Raw genomic sequence first — 25,994 nt, forward strand, 5'->3', positions numbered from 1 at the left:
TATCAAATAAATGTCTAAGATGATATTTTATAAAAATTATTTTTATAAAATTATTTCACACACAATTCTACAATAATAAGATATTTTCTTATTGTTCATTTTAAAATTAAATTTTTATAATTTTAATTTTAAAGATCACCTAAAAGATTTTACAATCATTAGAATATATTATTTATTCGTAGGATTTGTTTTATCCCAATATTTCTTCTTAATGTAGTAAATTTGCAATACTCTTACAGTTCCCACTCTATTTTTGTTTTCTTTCTGATATTTAATTTTCAATACATAATACATGAATATTAAAAGGAAATTAATCCTCCCACTTTGAGAGAAAAAAAAAAAGATTTCAACTTGTATAAGATGATTATTTATCGATTAAAAATACCTTATGTACTGGCAAGGCCTTTCGGCCACCAGTTGACCGATACCTGATCGGCACCTAAAGGGCCGAACCAGGTTGCCGACATCCAACCGGCACCCAAAGGGCCGAACCAGGTTGCCGACGGCTGATCGGCCATTGGATACCTAGTGAATGTGAATTATCATTAATCAAGGGACAAGAGTCATCCTTAATCAAGGGTTAAGAGTTAATCACACTAATAAGCCGATTAGAGGCGTATTACCTAATATGGTAATCTTGTGCAGGGCCCATGGGAATCCGGGCCCATAAGGGTCAGTATAAATAGCTCATGTCACAAGGTAACGTCACTGTTCATTAATTGTTATCGATATTTGTGCTTTGTCCTGACTTGAGCATCGGAGTGCCTTTTGCAAGTACCTCCCCTTCACCGGAGTATTCGATCGGAGCTGTCGTTCGGCCCCCAGAACACGAGAAGATTACTAGTGTACCCTTCGGCAGGTACATTTTGGCGCCCACCGTGGGGCCGAACCGAGATACTTGTGAAGTTCGACGAGCAAGGCAATGACGAAGACAAGGAGAATGAACACAGAAAATCACCAAACCGAGGAGGAGGAACACGTAGAAGTTGAAGACGAAACCGATCTCTCCGAGGCCGTGCGTTTGCTCAGGCAGGAGATGGCCGCAATGAAACAACAGCGGGAGAGGGATGCAAAGGAGATTTCGGCTTTGAGAGCTGAAAACGAGGCGTTAAAAAATCAGGATCCCTCATGGAAACCTACCCAGCCCACCAATACTCAAACACAAGGATCCTATCACTCTCATGACTTCCATACCTCGGCCCTTCACGCTTCGGCTGCGGCACCTGAAAAGTTCCAGTCGGCCCTTCCTACTGTTGGACGTCCAACCGACGTAGCAACAGTGGGATCACACCGACACCCGTTTACACCGTCTATCATGCAGTTACCTTTGATGGATAATTGGAAGTCTTTGCCGATTGATAAATATGACGGTACAACTGACCCTGATGAGCACCTTGATGTTTTTCTCACGCAGGTGACCTTGAGCACCACGAATGATGCGGCTTTGTGTCGGATCTTTCCAACGTCTCTCAAAGGCAGGGCTTTGAGTTGGTTCACTCGGCTACCCCCTAACTCAATCGACTCATTCAACACCTTGTCGTCACAGTTTACCATCCAGTTCGCAACGAGCCGTCCCCACAGTTTGACCTCTCTTTCATTGGTGAGTCTTCGGCAGGACAAGAAGGAATCCCTTCGGACCTTCATGGATCGTTTTAACAAAACAGCATTGGAAATCAGAGACCTCAACCCGGCCGTAGCACTCCATCACCTCACAACGGCACTGAAGCCAGGGCCGTTCGTTAATAGCATTTGTAAAAAACCTCCTTCGGACATGAACGACTTACGAAGGAGAGCCGACAAGTATATGCAAATGGAAGAGTTGGCCGAATACCGCAGTCAGGCCCGTGCTGAATCAGGGGGCAAGGCCGAAAAGCAATCGGAACCACCATTCAGGGGGAAAGGCAAAGACATAACACTGCGAGACCGACCCACTCGAGGTCTGAAATACTCTCATTACACCCCCCTGAACGCCAGCAGGGCAACGGTGTTAGAGCAAGCCCTGACATCTGAAGTGCTAGCAATCCCGAAGAGGACCTCTACCCCACCACGAGCCGATACCAGCAAGTCTTGCAGATACCACCGTAACCGTGGACATTCTACCGAAGAGTGTGCTGCCCTTAAAGATAAAATAGAAGATTTGATCAAGCAGGGACAGCTTCACAGCTTCGTTGATTGGTCAGGCTCATCTCGACCTCGCTCAGCATATCAGCCGCGACACCAGGATCGGCATCGGCATGATAGCTCAGAAAGGACACGGCGAGGCCGAAGTAGGTCTCGGGATAGGAAGGACGATCCCTCGGCCGTTCAAAGGAGGGTGATTAATACAATCGCAGGAGGATTTGCCGGGGGTGGTTCGACCTCCTCAGCACAAAAGAGACACTTGCGCGCTATTCGGTCGGTTCACGCTGTTGAGAGACAGCACTCACGAAGATTACCAACCATAACCTTCACTGATGCCGACTTTCAAGGCATCGACCCCGTGCAGGATGATCCAATGGTGATCAGTGTAGAAATTCACAATTGCATCGTCAAGAAAACACTGATTGACCAGGGCAGTTCGGCAGATATCCTATATTGGAATACCTTCAAACAGTTGGGTATTTCGGAAAAGGAGTTAATCCCTTATGATGATCCACTGGTCGGTTTTGCAGGTGAAAGGGTAAGCACCAAAGGATACATTAAACTTCTCACCCGCTTTTGTTTTGACGAACAGGAAAGCAGGGAAATTCAGATAAAATATATCGTGGTTGATGCTAACACCTCCTACAACATCCTCCTCGGACGACCATCGTTGAACATGCTAGGTGCAATTGTCTCGACGCCGCACTTGGCAATGAAGTTCCCATCCAACAAGGGGCAGATCCTTACAATCCATGCCGATCAGAAGGCGGCTCGAGAATGCTATTTTGCCAGTCTACGCGTATCTCCCGTAGAAGAAAGGCAACAAAAATCCAAGAGAGTTCATGTTGTAACCCCTTCGGCATCAAGCGAATCTGAAGCATGGGATCTCGATCCAAGAATGAATGACGAAGAGCGCGTCGAACCGATTGATGAGAAGATCCAGCTACAACTCGGCATACTTCCAACCCAAGTCACATACATCGGCGCCGATATGTCCGAGGAAGATCACTCAGCCTTGAGCCTTGTGATCAATCGGAACAAGGACCTGTTTGCATGGACACCATCCGACATGCCTGGCATAGATCCGAATGTTATGTGTCACAAATTGTCAATATGTGCAGAAGCACGACCGGTTGCTCAACGCAAAAGAAAAATGGGAACCGATCGAAAAGTGGCAGTCGAAACCGAAGTGACAAAGTTACTTGAGGCCAGGTTTATCCGGGAAGTTCAGTACACTACGTGGTTGGCAAATGTAGTCATGGTAAAAAAGCCAAACGGCAAGTGGAGAATGTGCACTGACTATACGAATCTCAACAAGGCATGCCCAAAAGATGTTTACCCACTCCCGAACATCGATCGGTTGGTTGATGGTGCATCGGGTCATAAGGTCCTCTCTTTCCTTGACGCCTATTCGGGATATAACCAAATCCGAATGCATCCCGGTGATGAAGAAAAGACGGCTTTCATCACTGACACAGCTAATTATTGTTATAGAGTAATGCCTTTCGGATTAAAGAACGCAGGAGCAACTTATCAGAGATTGATGAACAAGATTTTTCGACGCCAGCTCGGCAGGAATATGGAGGTATACGTCGATGATATGGTTGTCAAATCCGAAGGCATCACACAGCACATAACTGACCTCTCCGAGGTATTCCAACAACTCCGCAAATTTGACATGCGGCTCAATCCGGATAAGTGTGTGTTTGGCGTATCAGGTGGAAAATTTCTTGGCTTCATGCTCTCGGTGAGGGGCATTGAAGCCAACCCTGATAAATGTCGAGCGGTCATTGATATGAGAAGTCCCCAAAACCTCAAGGAGGTTCAGAAATTGGCCGGACGACTCACATCCCTTTCAAGATTTTTACCATGTCTCGCCGAGATTGCCAAGCCTATTATCGGTTTGTTAAAGAAGGTTAAGAAGTTTGATTGGTCCGTCGGTTGTGAAGAGGCCTTCAAGGAGTTGAAGCAACGTCTCGGCTCCCCTCCTGTTCTCTCTAAACCCGATCCGCAGGCGGATATGGTGGTGTACTTGTGTGTATCAAACGAAGCCATAAGTGCCGTTATTGTGCAAGAAAACGGCGAGCAACGACCTGTGTATTTTATCAGCCGGCTACTACAAGAAGCCGAAACAAGATACCAACTCTTGGAGAAGGTGGCGCTAGGGTTGGTGCACGCGGCACGACGCCTTCGCCAATATTTCCAGTCTCATCATGTGGTGGTTCGGACTGACTGCCCGATTGCCAAGATACTGCGCAAGCCAGAGTTGGCCGGCCGAATGATGGCTTGGTCAATCGAACTCTCGGAATTCGACATCACCTTCGAAACGCGAGGCCCTATTAAATCTCAATGCTTGGCTGATTTCGTGAACGAGTTGCAGCCGAAAGGCCATTTTGTAAGTGACCTATGGACAATGCATGTAGATGGGTCTTCAAATAACCAAGGTTGTGGAGCAGGGGTGATCCTCGAAGGACCATCCGGATTGGTACTCGAACAATCCCTGCGATTTGCATTCAAGGCCTCCAATAATCAGGCTGAATACGAGGCATTACTGGCAGGGTTAAGACTCGCCCAAGAAGTTGGTGCTCGACGAGTAGTGTGTTGGACAGATTCAAAAATCGTCTCAGAGTAAGTCAATGATCACTTTCAGGTGAAAGACCCTAACTTGTTGAAATATTACCATATGTTTCGGAATGCACAAAGCGCTTTTGATGAGGTCCAGGTCAAGCATACCCCTAGAGAACACAATGAACGCGCCGATCAGTTAGCTCGGCTAGCTAGCAGTAGCCGAAAATCGGGGCAACTCCGAACTACTCTGCATCTTGACCTCGCAACCCCTAGTGTGAAACCACTTGAATGTATGCCGGTTAATGAACCTCAACAGACCTGGATGACCGAGATAATGGATTATATTGAGTTGGGAAAACAGCCAACCGAACAGTCCGTCGCCAAGAAGCTCCGCACACAGGCGGCCCGATACTCAATCGTAAACGGTGAGTTATACCGAAGAGGCTTCTCCACCCCATTATTAAAATGCATTGATTCAACACAAGCAAATTACGTGCTGAGAGAAATCCATGAAGGGATTTGTGGTTCTCACTCGGGTGGAAGAACTCTAGCTGCCAAAGTGTTAAGAGCTGGGTACTATTGGCCAACTCTTAAAACCGATTGTGCTGAATTAGTGAAGCGATGCATACAATGCCAACGCCACGGGAATATTATTCATGCCTCGGCTGAAGAGTTACATAGCATTAGCGCCCCTTGGCCGTTCGCACTATGGGGAATGAACATCCTCGGTCCATTCCCCCTTGCCAAAGGCCAATGCAAATTTCTGTTGGTCGCAATCGATTACTTCACAAAGTGGATTGAGGCCGAACCGTTAGCAACAATCACAGCTGGTATGGTGCAGAAGTTTTTGTGGAAGAATATTGTCACGCGTTTTGGCATTCCATACGCCATTGTAACGGACAATGGTCTTCAATTCACAGATCAAAAGTTGAACAAGTTCATCCAAGACTTAGGCATTCGGCACCGATTCACATCGGTTGAACATCCTCAGTCGAACGGACAGGCCGAGGCGGCGAATAAGGTTATCTTAACAGAGTTGAAAAAGCGCTTGGGAGATTCTAAGGGCGCATGGGCCGAAGAACTGTTAGAAGTCTTGTGGGCTTATAGATGCACGCCTCAATCCACAACAAGGGAAACCCCATTCCGATTAACATACGGCACTGATGCCATGATACCTGTGGAAGTAGGTGAACCTTCTTTCCGTCGATTGCATTTCGACGAAGAAAGCAACAACTCGTCCCTTAGAGCAGAAATTGATGTCATAGATGAGGTCCGTGACAAGGCACGTATCATAGCCGAAGCATGCAAGCAAAGGATGACTAGGCGATTCAATTCCACCCTGGCAAAGCGATGTTTCAAAGAAGGAGACCTAGTATGGCGCGTTCAGGGATCGGCCCGGCGTAACCCCCGCGAAGGAAAGTTGGCAGCCAACTGGGACGGCCCGTTCAGAATCCGTCACTCTCTAGAAAATGGTGCCTACAAGCTTGAGGAGCTTTCGGGAAAGGTCATTCCAAGAACGTGGAACTCGACTCACTTGAAGGCTTATTTTAGTTAGCAATGTTTTGTGTAAAGTTAGTATCTGCTGTATACATACAGAGTGCACTCTTTTCCTTGATCGGTCTTTTCTCCTCTTATAAAAAAGTGAAAAGAGGTTTTGGCCGACAAGGTTTTTAACGAGGCACATATCAATGAAAGGCAATTCATGTCCTGGTTATTCTTACTCTTCTACTTGTTCAAAAACTTAAAAAGGTTTCCCTCCCGAGTAACCAACTCGGCTAAGGATGTACCTTCCCAACAAAGGTTTCCCTCCCGAGTAACCAACTCGACTAAGGATGTACCTTCAAATCTCAAAAAGGTTTCCCTCCCGAGTAACCAACTCGGCTAAGGATGTACCTTCTCAACAAAGGTTTCCCTCTCGAGTAACCAACTCGGCTAAGGATGTACCTTCAAATCTCAACAAAGGTTTCCCTCCCGAGTAACCAACTCGGCTAAGGATGTACCTTCAAATCTCAACAAAGGTTTCCCTCCCGAGTAACCAACTCGGCTAAGGATGTACCTTCAAGACTCAACAAAGGTTTCCCTCCCGAGTAACCAACTCGGCTAAGGACGTACCTTCAAAATCTCAAAGCATCAAGTCCGAATAACCTCATTCGGTTTTGACTCAAAAGGCATCAAGTCCGAATGACCCCATTCGGTCTTGACTCAAAAGGCATCAAGTCCGAATGACCCCATTCGGTCTTGACTTAAAAAGCGTCAAGTCCGAATGACCCCATTCGGTCTTGACTTAAAAAGCGTCAAGTCCGAATGACCCCATTCGGTCTTGACTTAAAAAGCGTCAAGTCCGAATGACCCCATTCGGTCTTGACTTAAAAAGCGTCAAGTCCGAATGACCTCATTCGGTCTTGACTCCAAAAGGCATCAAGTCCGAATGACCCCATTCGGTCTTGACTCCAAAAGGCATCAAGTCCGAATAACCTCATTCGGTTTTGACTCAAAAGGCATCAAGTCCGAATAACCTCATTCGGTTTTGACTCAAAAGGCATCAAGTCCGAATAACCTCATTCGGTTTTGACTCCAAAAGGCATCAAGTCCGAATAACCTCATTCGGTTTTGACTCAAAAGGCATCAAGTCCGAATAACCTCATTCGGTTTTGACTCAAAAGGCATCAAGTCCGAATAACCCCATTCGGTTTTGACTCAAAAGGCATCAAGTCCGAATGACCCCATTCGGTCTCGACTTAAAAAGCGTCAAGTCCGAATGACCCCATTCGATCTTGACCCCAAAAGGCATCAAGTCCGAATGACCTCATTCGGTTTTGACTCAAACAATCAAAATAAAAGGGCAAGATACACAATCCAATGATGAGTTTCTTCAAAAAACGAGTACTTGTCATTAACAAACGTTAAAAGGCTCTATCGGCCAATACTACAATCAACCTACACTAAAGTCAAATTAAAAAGGCTCTATCGGCCTGCCATACAACATAATCACTCTTCGGCGTTGTTGCCCGCGTCATCTTGCACCTCGGGCTCTTCCTCTTGATCTTGGTTCGGCTCTTCCTGTTGGGTTTCAGCCTCATCATCCGAAGCATCAAGGGTCTCTTCATCCTCGCGGTCTTCATTCGGCGCGTCATTGTCAGGGACGGCCCCCTCGGGCATATCTTGGAAAGACATGAAAGACCCTTGATAGAAATCTTTCGACATGTCAAACTCAAATCCCTCCCTAAACCGACCGAAGTGTTGTGCTTGCCGAAGGGCATGGCGAAACCCAGCTTCATGCTGAGCAACGATACGCTCCTTGGCTTGCTCTTTTACTCGCTCCAGTTCCGCCTTAGCTTCCTCCAGTCGGCGCTTTTCATCGTTCGCGGCTTTTTGCATGTCCAGCCGAAGAGTATCATTGTTGCGTCGCTGTACATCAAGTTCGGCCGCAAGTTGACGACTCTTTGCTGATGCTTCTTCAGATGCCGCCAGAGCCTCGGCTGTGGCCTTATCGGCGTCCTCAACCCTTTGCCTCAGTTGAAGCAACTCGCCGATTGGCTCCATAGCGAGATGGTGCGCGAGTGCCAATGACCGAGACTGCACCTCGCAGAAATATTTCCATTTCGCCACGGTATCCAACTGGCCTAAGAACTCACGGCCATGATCCGAGACTGAGTTAGACCGAACCACTGATTCGGCAGTGACGTCTTCACTCAGAAAGGCCCTCGACATCAGCATGGGGGGCACGCAAATAATTGTCCCACCTGGGGAGGACGCCGAGTGCTTAAATCTCTTGGTTTTTTCCGGCCTCTCCTCATTACTTTTTCGTTTCGGCCCCTCCCGAAGAACCTCTTTCCCCTTCTTCACCTTTCGGCGCTTTCGTTCCGGCGTAGGCGGACTTCGATCATCTTGTACTGGACGAGGCGTTTGCGCAGGCGCCGAACTTCCCACAACCCCCGAGGCCTTAGCTTGTTGAATTCGACCAGCCAAAAGATTGCGGATGTTGAACTCATCGGTACCACTCGTCACCATGATTCCTGCATCAATAACCAAGTAAACATCAATAGGAATTAACTTAAAGGCCGAAACAAGAATGTTTCATACCTATCAAATCGTTCTCCCATCGGGAAGATTCAACTACGTTTATTAAAGACTTAGTCGGCAAGCGCCTAGGAAGTTGAAGTAAAAATTGCAAATCCCTTTGCTCTTCGGCTGTGAGCATCTCATTCGGCACTACATCATACGGCCGAGGGGCACGGGTCCAGAACAGCGGAAAAAAATTCTTGTCGTCGGCTCCAAAGAAGAAACGCCTCCCGTTCAGACGAATGGTCACTAAAAAAAACCCGCTTTAAAATTCTTATACGAGGACGTAAAGCTATCTAATAGCTGCCGAGAGCCCACTCGGCTAAGAGACACCCATTTGGCCAAATCCGAAGGGCGGGAGGAATAGAAAGAAAGAAAAAGTAGGGGTGACGGCCTAATGTTAACACATAGGCACAGATGCTTGAAACCTTGAAGTTGGGCCCAGCTGTTCGGATGCAGTTGTGTCGGCGCAACGTTCAAAACCTTGAGCACTCCCATCGTGAACTCATCGAATGGTAGTTTTACCTTGAGATCTCGCAGAAGGCAATCATAAATATAAAACGAGGCCATCCTATCGGCTTGCCTGTCCAAGCATACCGTATCTGGATCGGGAAATGCGTTGTTTCGGCAAGCACACACGCCAATCGGATACGGACTCTCGCCAGCATCGAAATTCAAACACTTGGTGTACCCCAATAAATTGGTTATCATCGTGGTATCTCGATAACGAGAATAGTAGGAAGTAACTTCTCCATTGACCCACTCGTACCCAGGTACCTCGGAAGGCCCATACTTTTGCCGATTGGAAACACGTTTCACGCGGATCGGCACCTCTTCACTACCGCTGGTTGAGGCCTCTTCGGAAGTACTCACATCCTCGCTAGACCTGTCCCCGTTCGGCGACGACGTCTCCCTAGACAACGACCCCTCGGACGATGACGACCGAACCCCACTCGCCGAAGAGCTCTCGGAAGCAGTAGCCATCCAATAAAACTTACCAGGCAGTTGAGATTGAAACGGTCACGCAGCGTGCGCTGTTGTATCGGATTTGCCCAAATGATGCTATTCGGCTGAAAGCGATACGCGTGAGAGGCCCTACCACGCAAGGCTATATATAGCCATGGAAAATGGCGGGAAAATTCAAATCTTTAAAACCCTAAAACCAATGAATCCACACGATCCAACGGCAGAGATGACCCTAACCTTTCAACTTCTCCTACATCATAACCGCTATACCCTTGAAGAAGGTACACCTTCCCCAAGGCTGGGGGGCAAGTGTACTGGCAAGGCCTTTCGGCCACCAGTTGACCGATACCCGATCGGCACCTAAAGGGCCGAACCAGGTTGCCGACATCCAACCGGCACCCAAAGGGCCGAACCAGGTTGCCGACGGCTGATCGGCCATTGGATACCTAGTGAATGTGAATTATCATTAATCAAGGGACAAGAGTCATCCTTAATCAAGGGTTAAGAGTTAATCACACTAATAAGCCGATTAGAGGCGTATTACCTAATATGGTAATCTTGTGCAGGGCCCATGGGAATCCGGGCCCATAAGGGTCAGTATAAATAGCTCATGTCACAAGGTAACGTCACTGTTCATTAATTGCTATCGATATTTGTGCTTTGTCCTGACTTGAGCATTGGAGTGCCTTTTGCAGGTACCTCCCCTTCACCGGAGTATTCGATCGGAGCTGTCATTCGGCCCCCAGAACACGAGAAGATTACTAGTGTACCCTTCGGCAGGTACACCTTAGTTTTAGAATAAAGAAAAAGAAATGAAGTGAAAGTATAAGATGTTGTATTCAACAAGCAAGCAAGAAGGTGATTGGCGTGAGAATGATTTAGCCAACAACTCTCCCGTTTAATTGGTGATCATATACGTGATGCTCGTGGCTTCAGAATTTTTTGGCTTACTAGTTCCCACACATTTTTTGTTCTCTTTTACTTTTGGTTTTCATATGAATGAAACTTATAATTATTCTTTACACTCTTTATGAATACTTCTTTTGTTCATTCCTTTCATATGGTTGATTTCCCCTTGTTCTTTGTATGTGATTTTAAACCGTAAAACAGAGAATTAGGATCAAAATTCCATATCTAGTTGGAAAAGAGAGGAACTCTGGTAATTATAGTGTGTTAATCAACTTTTTTCTTTGAAGGTCAACCAATAAATAGTCATGTACTTCTTTTTTATAAGTAATTATTTTTAGACATCTTATATTTTTATATTTTTAGACATCTCATAAATATGTCTTTCTTTTTTTTCTTTATTTTTTTATTATTTATCTCTGGATCACATTATATCACCTATCATACCTATATTTAACATTGTCAAAATATATTTGATCCAATAAGATGACTCACATAACCTACTCAATCAAATTAGATTAAGTTACATTTTTCAACTCTCAAATTCATATTACCCAACTTGCGAACCCAATAAGTTAAATGATGAGTTGATTGGATTGGTTGTCAAGTTGACTTGTTGGGTTAACTTATATTTTATTGTCTTTTACCTATTATCATTGATTTATGATATTGCATGTGTGATTAATTTAGTTATTAAAATTTATTTGTGATTATATTGTATACTTATTTTAATATTGTTGATATGGACTTATTTTATTATTATTAATAATAATAATAAATTTATTTTATTATTATTATTAATGAACTTATAAATTGCATATCAAATTTAACATTTTAAACATTTGATTTAGATTACGGGTTCCATAATATTTATTTATTTTAATTATATTTGATTGTAAAATTTGGAGACAATCAAAGACAAATAAAATTAAAAAAAGAATTATAATTTTTTAATAGGTTCAAGTAAACTTAAACTCAACTCACAACCTAATTGAGTTGAGATTTTCCATTTGACACTTCTACCCTTTTGTTTTTTCTTCTGTTTTTCACTTGGTGTTAAATATTATTTTGTGTGTAGTAGAATAAAGTTTTACCTGTATATTGAAAGACTCCAATAATGTTTGAGAAAATGTGTGGTACATCACATCCACATGCATAAAAGTTTGATTGATTCCAAAAGACAATTTAGAGAAACCGGAACAAATGAGGACACAACATATTGAAGTGGTGGGGTTTGGTGTTTGATGAGGACCAGTTTCCACGTCTGAAACAGTAAAACTTAAAAAAGTGATGATAGATAGTATTATATTTTAGACAAAACAAATTTCATGCCAGCTTTCACATTAGGTGAGGTGTTCTGCATTTTACACCATTATTAATCAATGATACCCCTCGTGAAATTTGATGCACAATTTGGACACTAGTCATCGTTTTGCTTTTCATTTAATAATGTTTTTTGCTAGGAAAGATTTTAAGCAAAGAGTGTTACAAATTACGATTAGTTAATAAAATTAATTTAAATTAATAAAATTAAGTATTCAATATTTTTTTTAAAAAATTATAAATAATATTTATGCATTAAATTTTTTTACTTTAATTATTAAATTATTAAAATTTAATTTATAATATAAGTTATTAAGTGAAGTGAATCTCTTAAAAACTTTTTTATACATTACACAGATTAAAATACCAATAATTCAATATTTCCATTTCATATGTTTGAGTGAAGGGTAATTAGTGCTATCGTTCTAATTTTGATATTTGTATCTATTTTTTAAAACTTTAATTTAATAATTTTATAGTAGTAATAATATTCATTCCATGAAAATTGGGTCATGAGTTTTTATATATATAATAAAATAAATAATGAAGTATATTTTATTAAAATTTATTAACACTTGCCAAAAGTAAATTTGTTCTTACGCAGAAAAAAAAAATGCTTGTTACATGCACTTCGTGCATATTTTTGCTCACATATGAAGACTATCATAGTAAAAAGAAGAAAAAAAAATACAGAAGTTCAGTATAAAATATCCATAAGCAGATATTGACAATTTTGTATATAAGAAATATATGTGAATGAGAAACGCCTTATTATTATCTTCTTCATCTTTTTTTATTATTGAATAAATTTTGCATAAATCATTCAAATTTTCCTTATTACATTAAAAGTGAAAATTAATAGCAAAGTCAAACACATATGCTAAATAGTTAATTCTTTTAAATATGTTGACTATAATCTTTATCTTTGTCATGATAGAAATCAGAAATATTATATAAAGAAGTTATCCTCTTTGATGACTTTGATTTTCATTTTTATATAAATTATTTTACTATATTTTATTTTACTTAAAAATTTAAATCATTCTTTCTCTTTTAATATATATTTTTTTGTCTCAAATCTTTTATTCTTTTTAAGTAATATTCCCTATGTGATTTGTCTTTTTATTTATTTTAAAGAATAGAGACATATAATGTTTTTTTCCCTAGTATTATATACATGAATAAAAAACATTTTTTTTAAATAATTATAATATTAACACAAAATATTCATTATTAATATCAATAAATTTATGTCTGATTACAAACACATACATAATTGGTATTCTTTTATTCTTAACAACATAGTCTATTCTAATTCAATATTAAAATTTAAATATGAGACAAGTTAATTAAGGGGGGTGTATTGGTTTAGAATTTCGTAGGATTTTAAAAGACTTTTTTTGAGTAAAAAGTCTATTAGTATTCAACCAGAATTTTATGTCACTTAAAAATAATCCAGTAGTATTCAATTTGGATTTTCAAGATTTTTTAAAGAGTCCATTAAAATCCATTGGTATTCATTTGAGATTTTTTACAACTTAAAAATAATCCATTGGTATTCAAAAATATAAGGATTTTAAAGGATTATTGTATGAGAGAGATTTTGAAGGACTTTCTAGTGTTATTTATAAATACCAAATTCATAAAACAATCCCATCCAAACTCATCATTTTGAAAGATTGTTTAAAGTGACTTTTCAAGTGAGTTTTTCATCTTTTTTTTTCTATGCTCTTGTCTTCTCCATTTTTTCTCTGCTAATAATATTGCACTATTGTTCATTGCTCATATATAATATTGTAGTACTGTTCTCATCTCATTCCCCTATTTTGTGAAACTCCGATATGTAAATGATAGTGTCATTGACTTGCTCTATTTTTCTGTTCGTTCCCTTTAATTGGCTTGCTTTATTTTATTCTATGTAATTGAATTTGTTCCTTTATATAACACAAAAAAATGCTTGAAATTTTAATTTTTAAGTGATATTTTTTTATAACACAAATCAAGAAAAGAAAAAGGTGAAAGATGAAATTGATATCATAATCTCCATAATATATATATATATATATATATATATATATATATATATATAAGATGAATTTGTTAGGGTTTCTGGGAGTAGAATGAGATGAAAATGCATCTTAGTTAGGGGAAGAACCCTCTCAGCATAAAAACTGTGATCTCTCTCCTTCCTTTAAGTTTGTTACTCTTATCCCTCCTCCTTTTATGACTCAACAATTATTTTATTTTTTTACTATGAATTTTTCTTTTTATTTTTATATTGTGAAATTAGGACTTTTTTATATTTTAAAAAAAGAAAATTAACATAAGACATTGCAGTATCTAATTTTTTAGAGTTTAAGATTTATGCCTTCATTAGCTTATTTTTTAAAAAAGGAAATATTGTTAAAATATTTGTTAGAATAATTTACATTTATAAATATTGTTAAAATTTATCATATAATATATAACTAAAATAATATATATATATATATATATATATATATATATATATATATATATTCTCTATATCTAAATGCTTATTCTTTAAATAATAATAATAATTATAATAATAATAATAATAATTATACTAATATTATATATATTGCATATGTAATTAGGTAAATATTTTTTGGTGGATTGTGGATTTCCTAATCGATGTCAATTTTTAGCTCCATTTCGAGGTGTAAGATATCATGTACAAGATTTTGTAAGTCAGGGTAATGATCCTGAAAATGAGAAAGAATTGTTCAATCTTCGTCATGTGTCTTTAAAGAATGTGATCGAGAGAATATTTGGTATTTTTAAATCAAGGTTCACAATTTTTAAGTCAGCACCTCCATTTTTATTTAAGACAAAAGTAGAACTTGTGTTAGTATGTGTGCACTACATAACTTTCTACGCAAAGAATGTCGTTCTGATGAATTTTCAATTGAAGCGGTAGATGAACCTTCATCTTCAACATTACCAGTTAATGAAGATCATACTTTTGAACCTATTATTCAAACTCAGGAGTAAGAACGAAAAGACGCTAATGCTTGAAGGACTAGTATAATTATGGATATATGGGTGAATGCTATTTAAGAAGATAAGATATTATGGAGAATTATTATTATTATTATTTATCTAGACATTATTATTTTTTATTATTTTTGTCTTTGACTCTTTTTAAATTTAAATGTATGAATTTTTTTTTGAAATCTTATCAAATGTCAAAAATTCACGAAAATTCTACAAAATCTACAAAATCCCATAGAATCCATTAAAATTCTGATTTAAAAGTCTTGCAGAATCTATTAAAATCCTGATTTTAAGTCTTGTAGAATCCTGTAAAATCTTAAAAGTCATAAAAATCCTGTAAAGTCTTTTAAAATCCGTATAATTTTTTTTAACTAAAAAAGTCCTTTAAAATCATAATCCAATACACCCATCTAACAGTAGCACTTTTCTAAATACGATGAATGATGTTGGTATGATACATTTTACATAAGGTAGCGGTGCATGGTAGTGGAGGAGTTGGCGGGCGTTGTAGGTTGATATTAAAAAAATGATGCAGAGTGTTTCATTATTAAAATGAATAGGAAATTGGCGTGTTCCGATTTGGTGTGTTTGACTAAAAAGAAAGTGGATGCACCAACCACGACGACAGTGCCATCTCACAAACTCTGACAGATTTTTTCTCAGATTATTTTAATGAATTAACAACTGACATATGAAAGAAAGAAAAAAAATATATTCCATTGAGCCTTCAACGAATCAATTAGAATCATCATTATCTCATGGTGACAGAATGATCTAGCTCATAAGTTCCCCACGGGCTCTCTCTTTTTGACTTTGCATTTCCATTAATCCAAAGCCTTTCACTCCACTTTTCTGATTTCAAGCTTGTTCAATCTGTAAGTTTTGACTCTTTGAATCACCCCACCTTCCTAAGTAAGATTCTCTCTCTCTCTCTCTCTCTCTCTCTCTCTCTGTGTGTGTAACATTTTAAATTTTTGGATAAGGAATTCACTTAAGGCAGCAATTGACTATTGAGGTGTGTGATAATTAATTCTTACAAACATAAGCTTCAATGTTATAGCTTTGTGTTTTAGTTACGTGGGAAAGTTAACTCCCACCACAAGCTTGCCACCTTTGAACTTCCTCCAATTTTCCAACCAGAAAAATAACCCTTTGTTATTGTATGAGGTTTGCTTTTATTTTATTTTTGTATTTTTACATTTCATTGCTGCTAGTTGGGAAAATGACATGATGGCAGGGTTTGCAGTGGGTTTGTAGCTATTACTTTGCCTTGTTTTAGGAAATTTTGGATCAATAAAGTACTCATTTTATGTTCTGAATGTATGGTATGAATGAATCTTATTCCTTGCATTTAATGTCTCAGTTCTTTGTTTATTCATCAATCCTTCCATTTGGTTTCTCTTTCAGGATATACTGTGATGCCGGGTCTGAGGATTCATGGATATGCCCTGGCTGTTTCGTTTTGTTTTATCACCTTCATAGCTGCTTCACAGAGAACAGATCCTTCTGAAGGTGAATTTGTTTGATGCCTTCAAATTTTTGAATCTTTCTGTTTCACTTTGTTCTTTCTGGCCGGTGATTTTGGGCACTGTACAAGAAAGCTCAGATTAAAATTTCAGTCCAAGTTGGAAAATTTCACTATGTTATCCCCCTTTTTTTTTCTTCCTTCTGATAGAAATGGATTGATATTTTTTATAATGATTAGCTTAGAGAGGAAGTGTTCTAAGTGTGTTCCATTTCATTTTCCTATGTCTGATGCTTCCTTGTTATTTGATTGGCATTTAAAATTTTTAACCTTAATAATTGACCTAAAATTTTTCATTTTTGTAGTTAATGCGCTGATAGACATCAAAAAAAGTTTGATTGATCCTATGAACAACCTCAGGAATTGGAATAAAGGTGATCCATGTGCAAGAAACTGGACTGGGGTTTGGTGTTTTGATGATAAGGGAGCTGATGGCTACTTCCATGTTCGTGAGATGTATGGCTTCTTTTTCCTCCTACTTAATTTTATTATTTGGATATTATGAAGTATTAATATTCGTAGAAAGTTAATAATCAAGGGATTGCTAAATTTTGATTATTTTCTGTTGTCCCAATTTTACTGAAGCTACTTAATGACAATGAATCTCTCGGGAATTCTATCACCTCAGCTTGGTCAGCTATCCCAGCTCGAGATACTGTGAGTTGTGTCATTTTATAATTGGAAACAAAATATGTATCAGAAGAACCAATGGTGATGTTTATGACATACTAATATCTTCATTGTTTTATGCTTGAAGGGATTTCATGTGGAACAATCTGACAGGCACAATACCAAAGGAGATTGGAAATATTAAATCATTGACACTCTTGTAAGAACTTTACCAATGAAGATGAATTATTAGTGTTGATACTCATTAAGTTTTATTTTATGGTGGTATTGTCAGTCTTGATTGATATTGTCTATTTGTTTTAGAATGCGAATCTTATTACTCATCATCCATGTATTGGAAGTTAAATTTGGACTACTGCTTAGCCTTATTTGTTATAACTTTTAAATGCAAAATAAACATATTGTGTCTTTGTAACTTAAGTTTGAAGTTCAGTTGAGGAGTCTAATTACTTGAATATACGAAAGATTTCTGGGAAAATTAAAGCTACTATTTGGGGGAAATTTCTGATGATGTTCAGGTTTATGTATTTTAGCGTTCATAATTGAATAGAATTGAACGCATTATTCTGCAACCTATGAAATTTTACGATGCAATCAGGCAACAGATCAAATACTGTTTCCAACATATATATGAAATTTTATGATTTTTCTGATGTATTTTCTATGCAGGCTTCTGAATGGGAATAAGTTATCTGGTAGTTTACCATACGAGCTTGGCAACCTTTCAAATATGAATAGATTCCAGGTAGATGAAAACCAATTGTCAGGTCCTATACCAGAGTCATTTTCCAACTTGATCAATGTTAGACACCTGTAAGTGGATATTGTAGCCGAATACACTTGCTTGGAGATGGATTTATTACGTGTACTTAATCTTTTTCACTTTGTATATTTTTAGTCACATGAACAACAACTCATTTAGTGGTCAACTTCCATCCACACTTTCAAAGCTATCAAATCTTATGCACTTGTGAGTATTTAAGTCATCTTTTTACATTTCTACAGCGGTTCAAAACTTCCACTGCATCCTGGATGCATTTCTGAATTGACCCTTTTTACAAGTTTTTAGTGTCTGATTGTTGAAATGACTTTACAGGCTTGTGGACAACAATAACTTATCTGGATACCTTCCTCCAGAATACTCCAGGTTACGTGGCTTGGCAATACTGTACGTTCTGCTTCTACACCTTTTAATTTTGCTGTATTTATGAACTTCATTTTATAATTTATATGCTCTCATGTGTACTTTACCTCGCCAGAAATAGGGTTTTAGATAGTCTTTGATTTTCATATTTTCCCTTGTTTCCCTTGCAGCCAGCTTGATAACAACAATTTCAGTGGGAGTGAAATTCCTTCTACCTATGTAAACTTAACCAGGCTAGTGAAATTGTAAGTATTCTTAGCAATAGCTAATTCTCCTTTCGTTTGTTTTTCATTTATTGTAGGATGTTACAGATATTAAATTATGATAATTTATGAGCTAATGTTTCCTCTTTGATTTAACAGAAGTCTACGAAACTGCAGTCTGCAAGGAGCTATTCCTGATTTCAGTTCAATACCCCAGCTTACCTATTTGTAAGAGTATATCTAGTGGTTTTGCTTTATATTGTGTCTGATGAGTAATGATAGTAAAATCATTTTTTCCCGTTTTGGCTACCAACTCATATTTGATTGGTTCATGTTTTTTAGAGATCTTAGCTGGAATCAGTTCACCGGACCCATACCATCAAAGAAACTGGCAGACAATATGACAACTATGTATGTAAAGAAACAAACTTTTTTTTTTTATGTATTTTGTATTCATAATGTTTTTGGTTTCCTTATCTATTTCACAATATTTATTTATCCTAATGCACGACATGACAGAATTGAGTTTGACGTGCTGATTTTTTTTTTTTCCCTATTGCAGTGATCTGTCCAATAATCGTCTCAACGGATCTATTCCTCGAAGCTTCTCATATCCTCATCTTCAAAACTTGTGAGAAGATACTCAACCTGTATTTCACATAATATTTATTTAATTATTACATAACAATATCTTGAAGTTTTTTAAATAAAAGTCCATTTATGAGAAGCAAATTGCCATATAGAATCTAGACAAACTTTTGTAAAAGTGCAATTCTTTGCATATTGGATTGATTTTTTGTTTCCATTTCCAAATTCAGGTCACTTGCAAACAATTTACTGTCTGGCTCCGTCCCTGCTAGCATATGGCAGAACATGTCCTTTAATGAGAAAGCTAAACTTACAATGTAACTTCTTTATCTGGATTACTACTTCAGTTCCAAGGAATGTTGACTTTTTGCCTTAAACTAACTAGTATGTTGATTATATTGTTTTCAATGTAAATTCATTATGTTTGTTGTATCTTTGCAGTGATCTCCATAACAACTTATTTTCGGATGTTTTAGGAAATCTAACCCCCCCGGAAAATGTTACCTTGAGGTATTCTTATTACATATGTTTGGTTAACTTAAAGATCATGTAAACACATGATCTGATTCTCTCTCTACAGTTGATATCATGTTCATAATATTGCATACATTTCAATTTTTAATTCATGTTATTCATTTTTACTATGAAAAATATTGTCACAATTATGCTTTGCCTTTGCTGTGGCATAAATTTCTTATCATTTTTTTTTATTTTCCTTGAAGGCTTTCTGGTAATCCTATCTGCAATAATTCTAACATACATAGTATTGGTCAATATTGTGGACCTAAAGAAGATAAGGCAGAACAAGACTCAACAAACTCAACAACTGGTTGTCCGATTCAAGCTTGTCCAGTAAAGGCCTTTTATGAATATGCCCCATCTTCCTCAGTTCAATGCTTTTGTGCAGCACCTCTAAGAATTGGATACAGGCTGAAAAGTCCAAGTTTTTCTTACTTTCCTCCCTATAAAACTAGTTTTGAACACTATATAGTTAAATCCTTAAACTTAGACCACGATCAACTATCAATAGATTCATATGCTTGGGAAGAGGGGCCTCGTCTTAGAATGTATTTGAAACTCTTCCCTTCCTATAATGATTCCCATTCTTACATGTTCAATACAAGTGAGGTCCGTCGTATTAAAGGGTTATTTTCATCATGGCACTTTCCTCGCACTGATTTTTTCGGACCATATGAACTCTTGAACTTCACTCTTCTTGGACCTTATGAAGATTGTAAGTTTCTTAAACTCAACATGTTATTACTTATTGTTACCTTATAAAATGCATAACAAATTCATGCTAACTAGACCAATTATTATCATTGCATCCCACCAAATATGTGTACTGTTTAACACAACAATTCTAAAAGAAATATCTTTTGCTGCCAGTAGAAGTGATTAGCAATTTAATATGCACACTGCAAAGAAATAGCACACTATTAATATTTCTATTATTTTCATCTTCACATTATTATAAATTCTCTATAATTCTATACCATTTTTAACTTAGATATTGACAATTGGAAATCTGATTTAATCCGAGATGTTGCTTGAAAGTTGAAAATAATAATCTTTAGTTTTTTAATGGTATATGTCTTATGTTTTGTGACATTTTGTTTGTATACAAGTAGGAGAAGTCACATAACTGTCTATATCCTTCTTTATTCTCGGTTGTAAACTGCAAAGATGAGGAAATCTCTCCTCTTAAGTTCAAAGCAATCCTTGAATTAAAAAAAGTTAAAAAGGGAGATATCTTGATCCACAAAAGATAAATGTCAATGCAGAAGTAGTTTACCTTTGTTTCCATCTAGAATTAGCATTTACGATGATGATTCAGATAGAGTCACAGTTTTAATTTTTTGTAATTCGAAATTGGTTAATAAAATTTACTCTCTTTGCTGAGTTTCTATAATTAACTTTCATTTTATTGTTGTAGTACTTAATGATTCAGAGAAGAAAAAGATTGGCACGGGCATAATAATTGCGGCTGTAATAGCAGCAGTTGCTTGTGTTTTAGCAATATCTGCAATAATCATTCTCCTGATGTCTAGAAGACATAAGAAATACCAGCACAAGTTTTCCAGGAAACGGATGTGTAAGTATTAAGGCTTTCAGCAGATTATATCATTGTCGCATTATCTTTGAAGAAAGAGACTTAAATTCTTATTTCTTTTTGCAGCCTCTAATATGTCAATCAAAATAGATGGAATGAAAATATTTACTTACAAAGAATTGGCTCTTGCTACTAAAAAATTTGATATCTCAACTAAAGTTGGCCAAGGAGGTTATGGGAATGTCTATAAAGGCATTTTATCTAATGAAACTTTTGTGGCCGTTAAGCGAGCAGAAGAAGGTTCCTTACAAGGACAAAAAGAGTTCTTGACTGAGATTGAGCTTTTATCAAGATTACATCATCGAAATCTTGTCTCACTGATTGGATACTGTAATGAAGAAGGAGAGCAGGTATCTAACTTATAGCTACTCTTTATGTTTTCTATATCATTTTGTACCTAGTTTTTATTTGATAATTCAAATGTAAATGACAAAATAATTTTGTTCTTCATGAATCTGCATAATGATTAAACAATGCCATAGCATAAGATAAGAATGAACCTAACTGTTAAGTCGGATTGAATCTCTTAGTTCCTGAGCTAATATGCCTTCTGTTTGTCTTCTTTAGTCTGTTTAAGGCTTTAAGCCTTTTCTTATGTTTGTTCTTTCATTTGATCTGGTTTGGCGTGTCTGGTCTGTTAAGCTCACATGTAAGATGGACTTATCACTAATAAGGGGCAAATGAATTGAAGGCTGTAACAAATTTCTATATTGAATCTGTCACTAGATATTTAAGTTATGTCAATATGTACTGTAGTTCTTTTCTTGAAATTTTCCATTTTTTTTATATATTTAGAGAAGCTTATTTTTTCTTATCACAAATATAATCTGAGTCTAGACATAAATTTTTCCACATTAACTTGACATTTGATATTGATAACAGTATTATTCTCATATACTCTTTTCTGTTGGTTCAGATGCTGGTTTATGAATTCATGCCCAATGGCACCCTAAGGGACTGGATTTCTGGTATGAAATTGTTGGGATTTTCTGCATTAAAATTAGCAATTCTTTATATTTCAAATATATTGATACCTACTTTTTATTTGGTTTGTGCATAACTCTTTTCCTTCTTCATGTTTTCTTCTCTCCAGTTGTATGCTTCATTCATAAAAATATTTTATATATTCATGTAACTTAGAACATATTCTTGGTAAATGTTTAGGATTTGTATAATAAGTTTAATTTAGCTTTTCAAATCTGAACTTTGGCATATTGACTGAACTGGTGAATTTTTTATGGTTGATATGCTTTTACTGAATTGATTTGTGAAAATTTCATTTCGAATAGTTATAACTTCATTCTACTGAATACTTCTTTAAAGTATCATCTTTTACTTCTAATAGTGGAGGTAGTCATGTTAAACAAAATAAATCATGAATCATAATCCTAGTGTCAGTCTCCAAATAATTCATTACTGTTTTGTCATTTCATCCTAGGAAGTAGAGAACAAGACAAAATTTAAAAAGAGTTAATCACCTATACACTGTCAGTGTAAAGTTTTTTTACACTGACAATCAATCATATATTTTAATAGTGCCATGTCACTTGCTTATTTAATGAAATAAAAATAAAATAAAATAATTTAAAAGATATGATTAGTTGTCGGTGTAAAAAACTTTACACTGGCAGTGTATGGATGATTAACTCATTTAAAAAATGAAGAGAAATTTGCATGAAAGAAAGGAAAGGAAATGATAATATAGTACATAATTTGGGATAGTTGATGTTCTCAATGATACAATAGACATGTTCTAACTTAAAAGTTAATGGATATTGTGGTGACAGGTAAAAGTAAAAAAAACAAGGGAAGCCTAAATTTTACTATGAGGTTGAGAATTGCAATGGGTGCAGCCAAAGGAATACTATATCTGCATACAGAGGCTAACCCTCCTATATTCCACCGAGATATTAAAGCCAGTAACATTCTTCTGGACTCCAAGTTTACTGCTAAAGTGGCCGATTTTGGACTTTCACGGCTTGTACCATACTCAGATGAAGAAGGAACTGCTCCTAATTATGTGTCAACAGTGGTGAAAGGAACACCAGTAAGTTTGTTAAAGGAAATTAAGGAATAATTCCAATTTCAACATTTAAGCCTTGAAGTCATATTGAGAAGTTTTTAGTTACATAAATTATTCAACCTATACTTTTATGCAATTTCAGCAAATTAATTATGAGATTTTTTTCTGGATTGTCTTAGCTAACCCTTGTAATGTTCCTAACACACTCATTGTACTCAGTTATGTGTGAGCCACTTCATAAGAATTAGTCCCCACTTACCTTTTCTGAATCGCTCAAGTTCTACACAATGACTTCAAACTTTTGCCCTGCCATTTTCCTTTTAGTATCTAAATTCTAAGCTTTGCTAATGAGTATTTGAAGGGTATTGGTTAAGTAACATCATTTTTTGTTAAAAATGTATATATATAACCTGCGTACTCGAGACACTTGTTATTATTTTCCTTCTTTTTTTTTGTAGTTGCTGTCATGCAGTTTAAGTTTGTTCTTATTATTTGATATTGGTGGTGGAGTAATTTTGTGTCTATTTTTCCTACTAACATTGTAAAAAGCAATGCAGTCAGAATTTAATTATCACTTTGTAATTTGCCTGCAGGGTTACCTTGACCCAGAATATTTGTTGACTCATAAGTTGACTGACAAAAGTGATGTCTATAGCCTGGGCATTGTGTTTCTAGAGCTTTTGACAGGCATGCAACCAATATCACATGGGAAAAACATTGTCCGCGAGGTTCCTTTGTTTTTCATTACTCTCTACTTTTCTGTGTCTCATATCTGATCATAAAATCACTAAAAACACTGGACAGTGAAAATTATCATGAAATTTTTTATTACAATGCCAGCACAACGTGCTGAAAAAAAAGGGTACATTTGAATTCTCAGATTCCTATTTTTTTACAAACCATTCACAACGAAATACTAAATAAACAAGAGTTAATTTTGATGTTTACACAATGAAGTACTTAGGTTATGCTTGGATTGGTAATGGTACTAGATAATGGAATCAAATAGAAATTTGAGAGAAAGAAAATTAGGGTTAAGTAATGGTGGATCATAATCCATCTTCTTTTATGTTACATTTCTGTTTTTACAAGCCAAACAATGAAACAACTTACCCTTCTACTTCATCCTTTTTCATTTTATCTTCTATCACCAATCCAAACATAACAGGCTTGTTTAGTTCAGAGAAGGGAAGATAACTTTTTTCCCATTTGATTTAAAAAGGGAGTAGAGAGATTTTAAAAACTAATTTACTTTGTACCCTTGTAATTTTTGAATTTGAAAATATAAATAAAAATAATTTAGACACGACTTTAAAAGTAATAACTACAAAAACCAACAATATTCTCATGCATGACAACTCATAATTGAATAAAAACATAAAAATAGATTACACAGATAGTGTATTCTAATTAACATCTTAAGCAAACCATTATTAACAACGGTACACAATTTATATCAGGTTAACATGGCTCTACAATCTGGCACAATATATTCCATCATAGACAGCAAAATGGGTTTATATCCATCTGAATGCTTGGACAAGTTTTTAACTCTGGCCCTCAGTTGTTGCCAAGACAATCCAGAGCAGAGACCATCAATGCTAGATGTAGTGAGGGAACTGGAAAACATCATTGCAGTATTGCCTGAAACCGAAACTCTTTTCTCAGATGTTAGCTTAGACAGTTCTGGTAACATGGCATCTTCATCATCAGCATCAGGATCCCATATTACAAGAGAGGAACAACACATGTCCTCGTATGTGTCAGGAAGTGATCTTGTCAGTGATGTCATTCCCACCATTGTTCCTCGCTGATGCTGAACTATGCTAGTTTCCCTGACATGTTACAAAAAATGTAATTATATTCTTTTATACCTAGATTTTGATTAATGATAAAGGTAGGAAGTATATTAGGGACTTAGCTATCACTACACTTCCCATTTGGGACCTTGTAAATTTTGTACTCGTTACTGTAAGCACATCCTATAGAATTGGTTGTCAAAAGAAAAAGAGAATGATACAACAACTACATTTTTTTTTATTTTTTTTAAAAATATCTACAACCAATAGAGTCGGTGTGGTTTGTCAAAATTAAGGGAGTGTTGTTTTTTTGGTATTTTAAGGTCGATTAACTTTAAAATGCTAGTTTGTGTTGTGTTATAGATTAGTTTTACTCATTACTGCTAATATTAATGGTTAATAAACCAGTGATTAGTTAGTTACCTACAATGGTATCACGTTTTATTATTCTGTTATTTTCAGTTATGAGAGTTAATCATTCATTGTTGACTCTTGTGATTTATGGTATATTAGTTTGGGACATGTTATAGATGATATGATTAATTTAGTCTGATTCCTAAACCAAATAGAATTTCTAATGAATGAACAACTTGTATGCTAATTAGATAACTAGACTCTCTTTTAAAAGAGTAGAAAGAAGTTCTAAAATATTAGATTTAATTCTTTCATATGTTTGTGATTTGCATGGTTGACCTACCATGGTTGGAAATAGAATAGAAATTTTGTGATTTCATAGATGATTGTACTAGATATTATTATGTATATTTAATACATTTAAAGGATGAAGTCTTAGATAAATTTAAGATATTTAATTCATAATTAGAACTTCAACATGAGAACTTTATTAAATGCCTTAAGAGTGATAGGGGAAGAGAGTTCTATAATCCTAGCCTCTTTGAGTTTACCGGCATAATTACTCAAACAACTACTCCTTATTCCCACAGCTAAATGGTATAACCGAAAGAAAAAATAGGATATTATAACAAATTGTAAAAACCATTTATT

At 36.8% G+C, this 25,994-nt stretch overlaps 2 protein-coding genes across 8 annotated transcripts; both read left to right on the plus strand.

Annotated features, from left to right (window-relative positions):
- Nucleotides 1-922: 922 nt before the first annotated feature.
- Nucleotides 923-4,753, plus strand: LOC145957496 (uncharacterized). The gene has a single exon (XM_083073762.1). It carries the CDS (start codon nt 923-925, stop codon nt 4,751-4,753), a length of 3,831 nt encoding a protein of 1,276 aa, XP_082929888.1.
- A 10,853-nt stretch (nt 4,754-15,606) lies between these two features.
- On the plus strand, nt 15,607-25,280 carry LOC109788950 (Leucine-rich repeat protein kinase family protein). Of its 7 annotated transcripts, none has more exons than XM_083072902.1 (21): nt 15,607-15,839; nt 16,372-16,476; nt 16,795-16,945; nt 17,075-17,146; nt 17,247-17,318; nt 17,789-17,932; nt 18,018-18,089; nt 18,216-18,287; nt 18,434-18,508; nt 18,626-18,694; nt 18,809-18,877; nt 19,029-19,097; nt 19,285-19,371; nt 19,496-19,564; nt 19,777-20,288; nt 20,991-21,149; nt 21,234-21,517; nt 22,084-22,135; nt 22,955-23,214; nt 23,784-23,918; nt 24,651-25,280. In XM_083072902.1, the coding sequence occupies exons 2-21, from the start codon at nt 16,383-16,385 to the stop codon at nt 25,002-25,004; spliced, it is 2,871 nt and encodes a 956-aa protein (XP_082929028.1). In that variant the 5' UTR covers nt 15,607-15,839; nt 16,372-16,382; the 3' UTR covers nt 25,005-25,280. The 7 variants fall into 7 exon arrangements, with proteins under 7 accessions (XP_082929028.1, XP_082929027.1, XP_082929031.1 ...); XM_083072901.1 differs by having other exon boundaries at nt 15,608-15,876; XM_083072905.1 differs by lacking the exon at nt 15,607-15,839 and adding an exon at nt 15,961-15,979.
- Nucleotides 25,281-25,994: the final 714 nt, after the last annotated feature.

Source organism: Cajanus cajan, chromosome 4 (genome assembly GCF_000230855.2).
Source record: "Cajanus cajan strain Asha chromosome 4, NIPB_CcT2T_4, whole genome shotgun sequence".
In the NCBI taxonomy this organism is placed as follows: Eukaryota; Viridiplantae; Streptophyta; class Magnoliopsida; order Fabales; family Fabaceae; genus Cajanus; species Cajanus cajan.